Raw genomic sequence first — 15,903 nt, forward strand, 5'->3', positions numbered from 1 at the left:
TCATTTTGAGTAAAGGATTACAGTATCCATCAAAAAAATAAAATGTATTATTGTACTCAATTCAATTCAAATATTTATTGTACATCTACTATCTCTAAAATGCTAAAGGGAGAAGCAGAGATGAACAAAACATGGGTCTTACCCTAACGAAAGGTTCTAGTGGGAAAAACAGACCCTTTGAAACTGTAACACTGACAAGACTTGATAAAATTTTATAACCCAGAGAAGGGAGAAATTTTAAGTGTGGGGCAAGTGGATTTAAACAAGGCTTTTAAGAAAGAGGTAGCCTTTGGTCTGGACCTTGGAGAATGGTAAGATTTTTGGGTAACTGGGAATTAACAGTTTTCCCAAACCCACATCTGAAAAAATATAATTTAACATTAACTATCCCAAATGTACAATCTCCATCACACCAGTGTACCCTATTTTTTAAATACTTATTAAGTATCTATTATGAGCCAGGTATAGATAAAAGCTAAGAAATGACAAGTAGATTGTAATACCTGTGGGGAGGGGTCCATAGCCTGGTGGGAGTGGTAGATATGCATGCCAACATTCATATCATTATTATTATAGTGTCATTAGTACACAGTGTATGGAAAAGGATCCATCTAACTCTCCTGAAAGAGTGAGGAATTGGCTTCATGTGAAGGAGACATAATTTTCCTGATTAAACATAAGTAACAGCTTATGTGATAGGTCTTCAATACTTCTTTAAAGAATTACATATAAACTCAAGACATGGAGAGGGCTGTCAAAATGTAAATACAAAAACTAAGTGCAAAAATAGTAAGCAGAAATTAATCATTTAAGTTCTTTAAATGTGTGCCATTTCTCAGATTAAGGTATATTCATAGAGTAGTAGTTAGGAGTATAGATCTTGGAATCAGACTGCCTTATTTGAATCCTGGCTCTTCTGCTTACTAGCTATATGACCTTGAGCAAGTTACAAAGCCAATCCGTCCCTCAATTTCCTTACCTGTAAAATGGGGATAAATACTACCAACTTCATAAACTATTGGGAGTGTCAAATGAAATGATACATGTAATAATAACAGTAACAACATCTTTTGAAGACTTATTGTGTTCCAGTCTCTTAGCACTTAAAGAACTTACTACAATGCCTGACATATGCTGAAAGCCCAATAAATATAACATTTGTTTCATGATTGGTCCCTTTATCACTCTCTAGGCAAAGAATGTGAAATGAACTTATCAGAAGCCCCCAGAACTATATCAAGGGCCAAATCATAGTGATGAATGATAGTTACTTTTATAGTTATTTGTGGATTCTCAACATGGAACCTCTCTAAAGGAAAAAAAAAGATGGCATCCACTCAATAATTACCATATCCAGCCCCTCCCTTTTTTCACTGAGAAACTTACAATGTTTTAAAACTATAAGCTCATGTCCTCACATCCTCCTAAGGCTCTTGCAGGGGAGAGGGAAGGATTATGCTATTTTTACAATGGCAAGCTCATTTTGAGCTTCACAAATTACTGTTATACAGTGACCCAATGCAAGACTTGAAAAACCAAAAGAAAAGGGTCAAAATCCATGAGTAGCATGTTCATCAGATGCAATTCTTTTCCACACATAGCCCTCTCCAATATCCAATATGCACTGTCTTTCCTCTCCATTTTAGGGTGAACCATTAGGCTAAATATAAGGATTATAGAAACTTAATAGATCTGAGCTTTAGATTGCTTATGAACTGAAATTAAGTACCTCTTAAGGTCCTTCCTAATGCCAAAATCATGGTCTCTTCTGAGACAGTAAGTGGGGGCACACACACAGACTAGTCTTGCAGAGATCATCCAAAAAAACAAAAAACACCCCAAACACAACTTTAACCTTAAAAAAGTAGGAAAGTCAGGGCGCCTGGGTGGCTCAGTCGTTAAGCATCTGCCTTCTGCTCAGGTCGTGATCCCAGGGTCCTGGGATCGAGTCCCACATCGGGCTCCCTGCTCAGCGGGAAGCCTGCTTCTCCCTCTCCCACTCCCCCTGCTGTGTTCCCCCTCTCGCTGTCTCTCTCTCTCTGTCAAATAAACAAATAAAATCTTAAAAAAAAAAAAAGTAGGAAAGAAAAAGTACCATGCAAATGTCTACTCACCAGATGAACCTGGCAGAGTCTGCTCCCAATGGTCCTCCTTCCAAGCTTTTCTAGAGGTAGCCTTGCCAGAATACCTTTTGTCTGTGTCCAAGAGGGAGGCTGATGCCAGTTTTCTAATGCTACCCACAGCCAGGAAATGACCTTCCCCATCTTCCCCTTCATCAAACCTGTCAATCACTCTGGCAGCAGTGGCTGCAGGGGAGGGGGGAAAGTAATCAGAATCTCCAGGTTAGAAGGAACTTTAATGGTAACCCTATCCAACCCTTTTAACTCATACTCTACAAAACCCCAACCAACTTCCAGGAAGAGGAAACTCATCACCTCTCAAGATAGACCAGTACCTTACTGCTGTTCCTGAACAGAAAGCTGACCTCTGCACTACTAGTAGGACATATTTCTATGCCTTGGATCATAAAAACGAGCCTAATTCCTCTTCATTTCTGACAGTCACGCAAATATTGTAAGTCAGCCATCTATCCTCACTCCATCCCATCCCTAAGGGAGTTTGCTTATCCTGACTCAACAGCCTCAGCTCCTTCACCTGATATTCCTAAGACACGATCCAGCACTCATATTTATCCTTCCTTATTCTTCCTTCCTCACACTTCTCTGATTCAAGTCTAAAGCAGGATTACTCCCAACTAGACCTTGAACACCAACTTACAGAGCAGCAGTCTCAGTCAGTCAGCCCCTGAGCAAGTGTCTTGAGGCCTAAGGGGGCTTAACAGCACCACGGAAACCCACTTCTTCCTTCAGTCTCCAAGTAAGTTCTTAGGGGCAGGCCGACTTAAAAAACGGCTGAGACTTCTTCTCATTTCTAACTCAATACCAGTCAGGGGATCCTGAAAGATAACTTCCAGCCAGCTACCAGACCCGAGCTCCCTGCAACAGCCCTGGAAGACTGAGTGGCCGGGATGCTCCGCCCACCCGAGCACCAAGTCTAGCGTGCGGGTCAGGAAGAAGCCGAAGCCCTCCTCCCGAGCCCGGGGCAACCCTCCCGGGGGGCTGTTTTCCTCCGCGCCAGGGTCGAGCCGAGTAGGCCAGGCGCCGAGGCCTGGCTGCCGACCCCGCTCGCGCCGCCAGGGTCTGCCCTGGGCCGGACCCACCGCTCCGCACGTGGCCTTTTCCCAGTCAGGCCTCACCCTCCTCTGGGTCGGCCTCAGGATCTGCCTCGCGCGGGCGCGGGTTCAACAGCTGTTCCAGCTGCAGCGCCAGCGGCCCCGCCATCGTCACCAGGTCTCGCTCCGCGCCGCGCTCGTCAGTGTGCAGCCCCCGCCCGGACGCTCTCTCCCAGCCGGACCCTGCCGCCGGGAGACTACCTCTCAGAACAGCCAGGGACCGCGCAGGACCGGGCTCTCGCTCGCGGCCGGCCACTTCCGGGAGGTGCGCGGGAGGGGGCGGGGCCTGCGTGTCTCTACGGGCGTTGCTAGGAAGAAGGCGGAAGCGCGCGAAAGGCTGTAGGGATTGTCGCGGTCCCGGCGCGCGTGCGCGGGCGCGGAGGGGGTGTGTGGGGCGGTCCGGGAGCGCGCGAGGGCACGTGGCCGCCGTTGGCGCGGAACAGACGTTGCCGTGCGCGCGGCCCTTGTCCCCTTGCGTAGAATATGCTTCAAGATTTGTCCGAGATTCGCTTAGAAATAAAGTGTGGTGTGGCCGTGGCCTATGGTGGCTGATTTGAAAAAGAAGGGGGAGTAAAGGGTAAGCATCTCCAGCCTCAGGTGCGCTTTCGGGCACTCAGAGACTGGGACCAAGACAGGTTTGGCATTTAACAAGTTGGAGGAGTCTGGGGGCCGGGCACACGCTTGTGACCCCGTGGTGGTCAGGATTTAAGAATCCTGCGTCAGGGCTGTGCATGTATAAGTGTGCGGCGGACTCTTGGCGTCGTTATTAATAGGAATAATTAGGAGTCGCTCCGACTGTTCATAAATAAAGATCGATTCTGTAGTTTCTCCAAGTAGCCTTGAATTAGGGAAAAGGGGGTGGTGACGATTACTTCATACCCTCATTATTGATACCTGTTCAAAGGGGAAGGCATACTCAGACACTTGAACACAATGCAGAAAAACTCACGCCTACCTTAGAGGGGCACAGGTAGACTCAGAATATAAAGACTTAATAGGATCAATTTAATTACACCCAGTCACATGGAAAGATACAATCCCTTTATATTCTTTCCTTCATGAAGCATTCCCTAACTGCCTGCAGTGTGGCAGGCACTGCTAGATGAGATACAAAGATGAGTAAGTTAAATTCTCTCCTGAAGGTGATCAGCCCCGGGGGAGGCGGTGCGCAGACAAACTTGTAAACAGAAATGGCAATAAGGGATGATAAGGGTGAGTTCAAAATGGTCGATCCTTCCAGTATCTGTTTGAGATTACCCGTAGAAACCTAGAACCCTGTAAACAGAAACTGCATCAAGAGTCCAGAAAAGAGTGTTAAGGGCTCCAGGCCAGTTGGATCCCACAGCTGAACAGCCTAGGAACCCTCAGCTCACCAGTGTTTCCTGTGGAACTTAAGAGAAGTGAGGGTCCCTGACTTTCACAGTCTTAATACGCCCTCAGGGTCAAGAGCAATGAGAGGCCATCCCTTTAGTGAGGCTTGTTTCATGTCCCCTTCCTAGGTGACTGCAGAGGGGAAGGGGAACCTATCGTAGGGTAGACCCCCTCAAACATGAAAGGGAAAGAGTGCCAGGCTAGGACAGGAGCACCCTAGGCAGGGGACTAAGGCAAAAGAAAACTGCTTTTTTACCAGCAGCAAGAGAATTCAGGCTAGAAAACAGCGTTGTTTTTGTTAACATATCCCCTGCAACTGCAGTCTGGTGCCGGTGTCTTGGGCCTCCAGGACAAAAGCCTGCCCCTCAAGCTGCAACGGGGAGCCATCACCTTGGGCTTCAAAAGGACAAAAATGTTTCCACATTTAGGAAACTACCTCCCCCAATCCTCTTCCCTTCCTATTTGAACAATAGTGCTTAGAATCCTTGCCTTCAGGGTAAAGAAAAAGGACAAAAGGGGGAGGGAGGCAAGGTAGGTTCAGAGACCACCTCTAAACTGTCATACAAACAGGACACTGGTGGATGATTCTGGGCAGAAAATGCCCGAGTTCTGCTTACCTACTATCCCTTCTCCGTCCTGGTCCCCACTGACTCGGGGAGCCTTTGGAGGAAGGAATTAAGACTACTCTACTCCAGTCACATACATCCCAGGGCCCCCAAAATGCTCCTCCTGCTTTCTTACCCCATACTGAAGGTAGGGAGGGGAGGCAAGAGGAAAGAATTCTAAGACTTAACATGCAGCTGAGAGAAGTTGAGGCACAGCACGGGGCAGGGGAGCACCCTCCTAAATGCTCTCTCTAGGGGGCCCTTCCTGCTTGCATTCTAGTGTCTTGAGAAGGGAGGAGGGGTTTCCTGTTGGGAACGGGTCTGGAGATGGAGGGTGGACTACAAGAGAGGATATTTCAAAGACTATACCTCCTAGAAGAAACTTAAGCCTCTGACTGCTCTAGATGTGAGCAGATTTGATGACCAAAGGGACGGGAATAAATAGGAGCACTCTCCAAAAAGAACAGTCATCTCCAGAGGAGGTCAGAGGGTCTCCTCGTTCACAGTTCTCTGCTGCTGCCCAAGGGCTGCAAAGTGACAGACAGATGTAGGAATAGCAGAAGATGGGTAGGGGTGACATTAGATTACCATCCCCCCCATTGTCCCAATCAACTATTCCTATGACCAGGAATCCTGCCTCTCTTCTCAGATGCCATCAATCCCTAGGTCCCAGGTCCCTGCCAATGCCTGTCCTGGCTCTCCATGCCTAGTTCTCCCCGACCTTGTCTAGCACTAAAGCAGCCCCCAGTCTCCCCCAGCCTGGGGAAGTTGGGTGGGTGAGCTTCGGCTCCCTAGCCCAGGGCAAGCTGGAACCCTGAAGGCAGATGGCCAGAGGCACAGAGGTGGCAGCTTTAAGATGGCCGCAGGGAGAAAGCTAACTGCCAAGCCTAACTGGAGAGGAGACTGCCCTCCTAGGAGGGAGGGGAACGCCGTGGTGCTCCCCGTGGCCCTTGAGCCTCTCCTGGGAGCTCCCAGGCGGCCACCTGCGGATGGTGCAGCACTTCTCTGCACCTTAGGGCCAGAGGTGGACAGTGCTGCTCTGATGGGAAGGAGAATAGTCCCTGATATTTCTAGACCTCCTCCTCTCAGGCGCCTCCCAATTTGACTGCTAAGCTTTGCCACCTGTTCAGGTATTTTTAGGGTTCAGTATACAGAGCCAGGAGGGAAAGACTGCCCTGCTGCCACGGAGTCAGAGAGAGGAAGTAAGTCCACACTGAGCGCCCAACTCAAACCCCTTCTTAACAAGTACCCAATTCCACAATAAAGCTGCTAAATAATTCAGCAGCCCTGATAGGAAAATGCAGCTTCCCATGAGCGTACGTTCAGTTAAATGAATGTCTTTAAAGGGGAGGTGGCTATAATGAATAAGTTGGCTGTGATTTAATGTATATAAACGCTAAAAGGGCAAAAACAGCCGATCCAGGGATTGCATACAAAGCAGATAAAGAATTGTGCTGCATGCAGAGGCTAGGAGTTTCAAAAGTCTCCGTATTTCATAAATTTGGATTTCTGAAAGAACACTGTCAGGTTCCTCCCTAATAGTCCTCCCCATTAGACAAACCGTCATATGGATGCAGTGAAATATTGCTTATTTTAAAGCCTTCCCTGCAGGAAAGATACACTTGGTTGTGTCTTAACAAAATATGAAAACGACAATGGAAATTACATACCATTTAATGTAAAACTTTTGATTTTTAAAACGAAATAAATAATCCAGACTGGAATCTAGGTGATATAGAAAAGAAATTCTGGAATTCTAATGGCATCTAATATTAAAAACACACACGTATTCCATAGTAGATAAATATTTAAATTCCTTCCATGTTTAATGAAGGCTTGGAAGGGACTGAAGTACTTTTCAGAACATATTGGCAATCCCCAGGTGAAATTTGATTTCTATATCGGTTATTTTTTGCTCATCTTTCAGAAAAAGGTAGTATGTATCTTGTGCAAGGCAAAATAGTTTTCCCTCTAGGAAACTTCAAATGTAACAAACACTATAAAACGACTACTTCACGTCGGTTCTCTGAAAGGGATTAAAGTATTTAATTTCTAGCTGTACTGTACATTCATTTTACATTATCTTTTAAACCACCAAATTAGAGAGCAGGATTATCTATGGGAAGTGAACTGAAACTGAAAAGGACCGCCTCTAACTATATATTTACAGGTAACTGACTTTCACAAGTGCAATTTCATGTGTGCGGAATGGGGGATAGAGAAAGTGCATGGGATCTCATGCCTAATCATACTGGGGAGCACTCATTTTTAGCCCTGGATTTGATTTCTATTTCAAATTCTATATTAACTTGTCAGCAAATATCTCTTCAACTATATCACTTAAACCCACAGAATGCAAATCTGTGGTTAATAACGGCAGGAAGCCACGGAGAAAAGCTAGTCTGGCATTAGCAAGGGGATTCAGCCACAGTCAAGGTAAAAAGATACCCCAGTCCTGCCTCTCTTCCTCCTGGCTTCTGAGGGACCATTCAGCTCCCCATCAGGTCTCCCCTCTACTTGTTAAAACATCAAATAACACACCGATTATCTAAACATCAGATTTTCTATTTTTATTAAAAACTCACAAATTTATTCAACATGTTTTCTTTCATACAGTGAATGGTCTAATATGCACTGGAGGTCACACAAGCTTAGGTTTATCAGAACAATAAAAGACATATGAGAAATTTAATATATAAAGAAAAAAGTAGCAGCTGTTGACTGCATATTTGACCATAAAATTTAAATATTTTGGACTTTTATTTTAAAGACACAAAAATAAAACCTGTGTGGGTCTATATAAGTCATATTAACAATTCCATGAATGTTCAACAGGACTAAAAATTAGCAAAGATGTTTTTTTTTTTAAACCTTGTAACACTTTTTTTCTTTTTTAACACTTTCTCAAGTTGTGGTGCTAGGCACCTTTACAGTATTTGTGCTATAATTATTCTATTTGGCAAGTGTCTGAATATCATGTTTTCTCTTTGCCTTGTGTAAACAACACCTTTTTACATACTAGCACAGTGAGCTGCGAGCCCTGCAAATCTGTCAGAACATCTACAGGAAAAGAAAATGAACAATTTTGGTTGATTGCTCAAAACATTTTGTTTTTGAACAAGAGGTTTCAAAACAGGATATATTAATAAAACACTGAACTCCTGAATTTAACATTATACGTAAACAGTTGACTGTTTTTAGTTCAATAGTCTTTTTTTAAACTTTTTTTTTTTTTTTTTTTGTATGTGTGAAGGTAGAATACTTTCTTGTACAGTTGATGTTCAAGTCATTTTATTGAGAGGTCTGGCTGGAGACCATCCTATCCAGGGTGTCAGCGTGTATCTGTGTGTGTATGTGTGTATATGTATGTGTGTGCGTGTGTGTGTGTGTGTGTGTGTGTGTGTGTGGAGCTTTGTGAAGGTAGAAGAGTTGATACTGAGGGCTTTACATTTAGAATTTTGCAATTTTGGCAAAAACAAAAACCAAAAACCCAGATAGACAAAAAAAATATATATATATATAGTCCCACCTGATGCACAGCAGGTCGGCGTTTCTGAAGCTATAAGAGTTTGTTGTCGCTGTTCCTGAACACTGAGACAACACTAGGGAGAGATTTCCCAGAGCCAGAACCCTCCTGGCTGGCCCGGGAGCGCCCCGGGCTACTTCTCCTCCCTCGCCCGGCTGTGCCTCTCGGCCTCCCTCCCTGCGGCTCCTGGCGTCACCACCGGCTGTGCGCCCCCGCGGCCGCCGTGGGTGTTCCTGTGCCGCCCTCTGGCCGGGCGCGCACGCTCGTGGAGTCTGTCCCCGCGTCCGGGTCCAGGTGGAAGATGGGGAGAAGTCTGCATTTCCCTTCGGGAGCCCCAGTTCTGCACCTCGACAGCCAGCGCACGGATCCCAGTTCTACCTCCAGGCGGATTTGGATCCTGTTTCTTGTCCCCCTTTCCCATCCGGACTCCCCAGACGGAAAATGGTCCCCGAGGCTGAAGGAAGTGTGTGTGTGTGTTGGGGGGCGTGACTTGCTTTTTATGGTTTTTTTTTCTTCTTTTTTCTATTTTTCTTAAATAAAGGTTCGTTTCTGTACAACCACGCATTCCGCGGACCGTGCGAGATCCCGCTACCACACGGCCGCCTCGTTCATTTCGGGGGGGTGAGACAGGTGGTTCCCATAGCTCGCCCCGCCGTTGACCGACAGCGATGAGAAGGGTGGGCTGGGCCCGAAGACCTCGGCCGACATTGAGTGTAGAGGCCCGGGCAGGCTGGGCTCAGGGCTGGGCGAGTCCCCGGGGGGATGCGCCAGGATGTCAGTGAACCGCTGCGCCTCGCTCGACGGGTGGTGGCCGGGCAGCGGGTGCTCCAGGCCGCCCAGAGGCGTCCCGGAGGGCCCGGACGACGGCACGAAGGGCAGGTCCACTGGCGTCTGAGCCTGCGAGGACGGGGGGCCTTGCGGGAAGAAGTCGTAGTTGCCCCCGGGCCCATAGTACTCGCTCTGGTAATCTGCGGAGCAGCGGGGAGGAGGAGGTCAGGGCGGAGGAGGAAGGACGAGAAAGGCAACTCGGGGAACTCGCTGTTGGGGGCTCCCCCGCGGGGCTGGCAGCGGAGGGAAGCCTGGTGCGAACACTGGAGCTGCTCCCTACCAGCCCACCCGCCTCGTTCACCGTCGGGAATTCGGCCCTCGGTCTCGACTACCGACCCTTGATCGACTCCCCAGCCTTTTCCATCTCTCCCCCACTCGCCACTTCTCTAAAGAAAACCAGGAGCGCCTCCTGCACTGCCACCCGCTTCCAACGAAGCCAACCCCGGCTGGCCGCTCCCTGCCACCCGGCAGCACACTCACCTCCGTAGAAGGAGAAGGGCCCGTTGGGGATGAGCTCGCCCGGCTCCAGGCGGTCCACGAGCGGCCGCATCCGGCGCGGACTGCGGAAGAAAGCGTGGCGCCGGGCGCCCAGCGCACTCAGCTGCTTCATCCTCCGTTCCTTGGAGCGTCTGTTCTGGAACCAGACCTGAAGCACACACGCGGCGAGGTGAGGCCCCGACGATCCTCCCCACTCCCCCATCCCCCACTTCGGGTGCGCGGCTGATCGGCCCCTAACCCCTCCAACCGCTAGCTCGTCTCAGGGCTCCGAGTGTGTGTGTGTGTTGTGTTGTGTTGTGTTGTGTTGTGGGGGTGTGTCTCTGAGTAGGGCCGTGCAGGGCGGCCCTTGGAGCCAATGATCTACGGGATTCTCGACTGGGGACCTGGGCAAGCCTCCCTGCCCGACGTGAGGCAGTTGGAGTTGTTTCCAACAGTCACACTATCACAATTACAGCTCCTGGGGCCTCTCCACACACAGATGCTCAACCTCCCCCAATAGTGTTCGACACACGCAGATTCCAATTCACCGTCCCTGGCAGCCCCCTCCCGGCATGATTGTGTCAGAGAACTAAACAGCCTCCTGTTGACACGCAGTCTACCAAGGATAGTGACACCAAAACCCACAATCTCCTTTTCACATCCACGCAAATCTCCCAGTGCCAAATATACTTATCCACAGCCTCTCGCTGACAAGGACGCAGACATGCAAGCTTCCATTCACAAAGCACACGTCAGCACGGCCCCCCGGGTGCTGCAAGGCCTCCCATGGAGGTCAGGCTGCATATGTGTGCCCATGCACACTCAGCCTCCCAGGCACAGCCACCACATCCTCGAAGAGCCCCCGCAGGTGAACCTAACCTTGGGCGGGAGACTCAGGCCCAAATCACACGCAGCCCCAAGTCCTCACAACACACTGGCACAGATGCCCAGATGTCCACCTCCCCTCCCTATCCCACTCTAGACCGCCAGAGGCTGAGCTGACTCCAACCCACACCTTTTCCCCCTCAAACCAGGATGCCCTATCTCTCTTTGGAGAAGACGTCTCTGCTCTGGGGCTTGTCTAACTGAGGCAAGAGATCCACAAAGTAGGTGGGGGACACAGAGGGAGATCTATGTTGTGGAGAAGCCGGTGAAATTGATTAATTCTGGCATGCTCAGAGACCTCTGGGCTCCTTCCAAACAAGGTGCGTGGTGCAGAAGAAAGGGTCCCGACTCCCTAGCGGTGTCCAACAATGTCCCCTCCTCCAGCCTCATGCTGAACTCCCCATCCCTCCCCTTCTGCCACTACCGTCACCAGCTTCCAATTGGGAAATGGAGGGAGCCTAGGGATTTCCAGATGCCCTATAAAATGGGGCAATATAGCACAGGTCACCCTCCCAGGACTCAGTCCCCTCCTTGAGGCTGGGTTTCCCCAGCTTGGCCTGGGTGCCTGCTTAAAGGAGCCATGTCGGTCTGGATAGGGGGCGGGGGGATGAGTGGCATGCCCAGGCCCTGACCTGGATGACACGCATGTTGAGGCCAGTCTCCTGAGCCAGCTGCTCGCGGATATGGCGCGTGGGCTTGGGAGTAGCAGCGAAGGCCGCCTTCAGAGTTTCCAGTTGCTTCGCCTTGATGGTGGTACGTGGGCCCCGCCGCTTGGCGCCTAGGTTCTGGTCGTCATTCTCGTTGCTGCCCCCTTCCTTGTCTGATACGTTGGCACTCTCTGAGTCCTTGGCATCATCCTGTGACGGGTCTTGGGAGTCTGGAGACAAACTGGGGTCACTGCCCGTGGTGGCTGGGGAGAGGGAAGGGACAGGTGAGCAGTGGCCTCAGTGGGCCTTCTTCCCCCAGGACCCGCCCGCCCCTAGCGAGCTGGGAATTGGGGCCTCACCCGAGTGGAGGCTGTTCTCTTTGGCGACACTGCTGTTGCTTAGGTAATCCTCTTTGCAGACAAATTTGTTCTCATCGATGATATAGAGCTCCTCGCCAGTGGAGAGCTGCTTGTTACACATCATGCAGGTGAAGCAGTTTAGATGAAACACTTTGCTCCGCGCTCTCCGCACCAGGTCGCTAGGGGAGATGCCCTGCGCGCAGCCTGCGCATTTGGTACCGAAACATCTGCGGGATGGGAGAGGACGGGTTGGTGAGGGGCAAGGGGAGAACGGAGGCCAGGAAAAAGACGATAGAGAAAGAGAGAAATAGAAAGTGGAGGAAGAAGAGGAGGAAGAGAGAAAAGAAGAGAGACAGCCAAAAAGAGGCAGAATGCCGACCGAGCAGTCAAGAAGGCAGGAGAGGAGGTGGGGCACCAGTGAAAAGTCAGTGAGGAGATACACACTGTTAGAATGAGAGAGCGAGGGGTCCGAGCTGCGGCCCCCCCACCCCAGCCTCATGCCCAGTGTTGTCCCAGAGGAAAAGAGCGCCTGAGGAAGAAGGCGGCAAGGCGGCGATTGGAAGGGGGAGGGAGGCAACTATTTTCCTATTAGATTCAGAGAACAGTCGAATTCTAATTAGAGCTCCATGTAAACGCTTCCCGAGCACCGCTTTTCTCTCCTAGTGTCGCCTTTCACTGCAGAAAGGGGCGCTTAAGCCGAGGGTTGGCAAGGTCCGGTCCTGCCGCGGGTAAAGAAACAGCCGTGGAGCGCGCAGACGGCTGCAGCTGGGCCGCCGCCACGTTCAAGCCCAAAGCCCCGCAGGTTGGCGCAAGCTAGAGCCACCGCGGGGCTCTAGGTGCCGGGATGCGCTTTGCGGGAGCCAGGCCACTGGGGCCCACTGGCAGCTAGGCACCGTTCGCCGTTCTCCAGTTCGGCTCCAGCCGGTATTGGGGACACCAGGCGCGGCCGGCCGGGGTTCAGAGGCTCAGCCTGCGTTTGCTCCCGGCGATACCAGCCTGCACAGCACTTTTCTCCATGGTTCCCGGCAATCAGAGACATGCTTCCGGGGGCAGCGTTGGGGACAGCGCGTTCTGGGCCTCCAAGCAAAGCGACCCGGATGGCTTCGCACCCCCACCCCCGGCTCCCAGTTTGATCTGTCACCAAAAACTCAGAGGAGAGCAGAGACCAAGTCAGCCGAGTAAACTGGGAGATTTCAAACCAGTACAGAGGAATTAAAATTCGCATTTGCTCCTGTTCTTCTCGGTTGACTTTTGTGTTTGTGTGGATTTCATGGCAAGATAGTGTGTTTAAGAGAATAAATTAAAATGCTAAACGAAGGAGGGGGCGTCTGGAGAAGTCTCCCGGCTCAGAAGAGCCGGGCCTGGTTTTTCGCGGTTTCGGCAAGGAGGTGGGACAAGGGGATGGCGGGCAGTGCCTGGAAGAGCTCCGAGCGGAGCCTGCGCCACAAAGCCGAGGTTTGTGTTGGGCGGAGGCCGATCCTCCCGCCAGCCCAGGCAGCCGGGAAGCGGAGGGGAAAGGTCGTCCCGGAGGCTGGAGCCTTGGGGCATTTCACAGGCAGGCGCGGTTTGCCCAGGCCGGCGCTTGGAGGCAGGCCGGTCGGGGTTTCAAGAACACCCTGGAATGTGCACCATAGGCATTAGGCCAGAGTGTTTCCCTTTCGCCGCCAAGGCAAGGGACTCAAACGCTCCATGCAAAAGCCTCGGCGGTTCCCGCCAAGACCTTTTGGAGACGAAAAGGCAGTGGCAGGGATCTAGCCCGGGCTTCTAAGCTCAGCCTGGAGAGCGAGCAACCTAAGAGGCTCGGAGAATGCCGTTGCTGGAGAGCTCTGTGCAGGGAGGGAAAGACAGGAGCTAGGATTACAACGCCCCGGGCTGTGCTGCCTCCTTCTAAGCTTGGAGGGGCTTCTGGGCTCAAGCGGACTCACACCCTTTCTTCCCAGGCACGTGCAGCTAAGCCGGGACCCACAATTTCCAGGGCGCAAGCAGGGCCGCGTCAGGGGCGCCCAGCGCGCCAGCTGGCGAAGAGGCGGGTGCCCGTGGGACTTGGCTGCCCTCTCCAAGGCTGCTCCTACCGCGGTTGCTTCGGCCACGCTGACCTCTGATCCGAAGCTGGCGGGGAAAAGCCCGCGGGGAGGAAGCAGCAGAGGCGCGCCAGGGAAGTACTCACCGGAAAAAGTCGTTCTTGCAGTAGAGCTTGCCTTCCCGGGAGAAGCACTTCTCGGTCAGGTTGCATTTACATTCACAGCACTGGACGCACTTGACATGCCAGGCCCTGTCCAGCACGTTCAAGAGGAAGCGGTCCAGGATGGGCCTTTTGCAGCCGGCACAGTGCACCATGGTCTTTGGTTTGGTTGGGTGAGGCCGGGAGAGAGAAGAGCAGGTAGAGCCTAGGGAATGACTCCCGAAGACGTCAGCAAGAGCTCCCCAGCCCCTCCAAAAAGAGGAGACACACAGGGGGTGCAAGCCAAAACCCACACCAGGAAATCAAAAGGGGGTGAAAATGAGGCTGATGGGGAGCGGAGGGCACCTCGATGGAGTGTGCAGCCTGGAAGTCCCGGGGCCTTGGGGCACAGCAGCGCCGCTGCAGCTCCTGGGGCGAGGAAGAGTCTCAGGCGGGTGAGAAAGCGGCTCTTCTGCCCAGAGCACGCGGAGGAGTGAAGGTCACCGAGAAAGGCGACGGGAACAGAAATAAATAAAACGGAGTCGGAGAAGGAAGAGGAGGACGCCTCGAGCTCAGGTTGCAGGGAAAGCGCCTTGGAGTTCTCTTGGGCTTGAGGTAGAGCTGTCAGAAGTCAAAGTGCATCTGCTTTTGTCGGGGTATGAGGGCGGGTGTGTGTGTGCCGGGCTGCCTGCCACCGACCGGGATTTCCCCTCCTCTTTTTTTTTTTTTTTTTTTTTTTTTAGGAAAAGAACAAAACGAGTGGAGAAGCTTTGGATCCTAAACTGCCGGCATCGCGCAGCGGGTCCGGACGCGCGGGGCGCCAGCGGTGGGCCTGGGGGGAGGGGGCGGGGGCAGGCCAAGGGAAGAGGGAGGGAGGGAGGGGAAGGCAGGAGGAAGATCTCGTTGTTGATTGTTGTTGCTGCTTAGATTCCCCCCGTTTGGAGAAGTGTTTGTGTCAATCGTGAACGCAGAGGGACAACTCCAGGCGGACGCAGCCAGGTGCGCTTGCTCGCTCCCCACCGCCCCAGACCCGTCACCTCGGCCCGTGGCCTGCCTGGCGGCCTCCGTGTTTTCGGGACGGCCCTCCCTGCTCCCGGACTCCTTCGGGGAGGCGATACGGTCTGGCTCCTCACCGCGCCTGGCCGTGCATCGTGGCTCCAGTCACAACTCGCGGCCGCCCGGGCGCGCAGCCCCGCATCGCTCGGCCCGCGCTCCGGCTGCCTGCGTCCAACCCCACAGTCGCTTGACTTTCTTTTCCTTTTCCCCCTTTTTTCGTTGTGGTGGCAAATCTGGGTTTCCTTTCTAGCCTCTTTCCTTCCTTCCTTCCTTTTTTTTTTTTTTTTTCTTTTGCAGCGGGAGGAGTCGGGGGGAGGGGGAGTAGCTTGGAGAGCTTTGAAAAAACGTCCTGGTGCAGCAGCTACAGTTCTGCGCGGCTGGAACAGCTCAGCAAGGGCCGCTGCTGTCGCCGCCCAGGCCGCAGTTCGTTGCTGGCTGTCCCCGGACAAGCGTCCCTCTGTCCCTGGTCTCCTGGCCCGGTCCGCCGCCCTGGCGCGTCTCTCCCCAGCTCCGGCGGCTCGGTCACTGCTCCTGGCTGTTGGCTGAGCTCTGGAAGCCCCCTCGCCTTAATGCAGCGCCCGCCGACGTCACCGCGGCCTGCGACCAATCAGCGGCTCGCGGTCCCTCTGTAAACCATTCTGCATCCTCCGGCCGGGGAGAGTGCCGGGAGACCGCGTTTAGAGGATCAGTGGCGGCCGCATCCGCGGCCCCGCGCGGTGCGGGCGGCGGGCAGCAAGGTGCCCGAGCCCCTCCTGC

General features: G+C 52.1%; 2 protein-coding genes across 8 annotated transcripts in view; both read right to left on the reverse strand.

Moving 5' to 3' along the window:
• Nucleotides 1–3,503, reverse strand: part of AATF (apoptosis antagonizing transcription factor) — a 101,228-nt gene extending 97,725 nt beyond the window's left edge. For all 7 annotated transcript variants that reach the window (XR_006793288.3, XM_045889329.3, XM_045889328.2 and 4 more), the window contains exons 1-2: nucleotides 3,257–3,503; nucleotides 2,115–2,306 (exon numbers count right to left, since the gene is read on the reverse strand). Coding sequence is in view for 6 of the 7 variants with exons in the window: in XM_045889329.3 (XP_045745285.1) it covers nucleotides 2,115–2,306; nucleotides 3,257–3,341 (277 nt within the window). In the remaining variant the exon portion in view is untranslated. The remainder of the gene's footprint in view (nucleotides 1–2,114; nucleotides 2,307–3,256) is intronic.
• Nucleotides 3,504–7,651: 4,148 nt separating this feature from the next.
• Nucleotides 7,652–14,269, reverse strand: LHX1 (LIM homeobox 1). Its single transcript, XM_045888113.2, has 5 exons — nucleotides 14,098–14,269; nucleotides 11,931–12,157; nucleotides 11,557–11,834; nucleotides 10,043–10,208; nucleotides 7,652–9,702 (listed from the first exon to the last, which is right to left on the reverse strand). The coding sequence occupies exons 1-5, from the start codon at nucleotides 14,265–14,267 to the stop codon at nucleotides 9,323–9,325; spliced, it is 1,221 nt and encodes a 406-aa protein (XP_045744069.1). The 5' UTR covers nucleotides 14,268–14,269; the 3' UTR covers nucleotides 7,652–9,322.
• Between the last annotated feature and the right edge of the window lie 1,634 nt (nucleotides 14,270–15,903).

Source organism: Mirounga angustirostris, unplaced genomic scaffold, assembly GCF_029215605.1.
Source record: "Mirounga angustirostris isolate CCGP_5_RB_7025 unplaced genomic scaffold, mMirAng1.0.hap1 SCAF_17, whole genome shotgun sequence".
In the NCBI taxonomy this organism is placed as follows: Eukaryota; Metazoa; Chordata; class Mammalia; order Carnivora; family Phocidae; genus Mirounga; species Mirounga angustirostris.

What these genes read in the sequence shown, in the direction of transcription:
- LHX1 (XM_045888113.2), bottom strand. Translation starts at nt 14,267, where the DNA reads ATGGTGCACTGTGCCGGCTGCAAAAGGCCCATCCTGGACCGCTTCCTC. An exon ending in TGCAAGAACGACTTTTTCCG is followed by an intron (nt 12,158 to 14,097) that starts GTGAGTACTTCC and finishes CCCATCCCGCAG; the next exon opens with ATGTTTCGGTACCAAATGCG. An exon ending in GCCCTTCTCCTTCTACGGAG is followed by an intron (nt 9,703 to 10,042) that starts GTGAGTGTGCTG and finishes GCTGCTCCGCAG; the next exon opens with ATTACCAGAGCGAGTACTAT.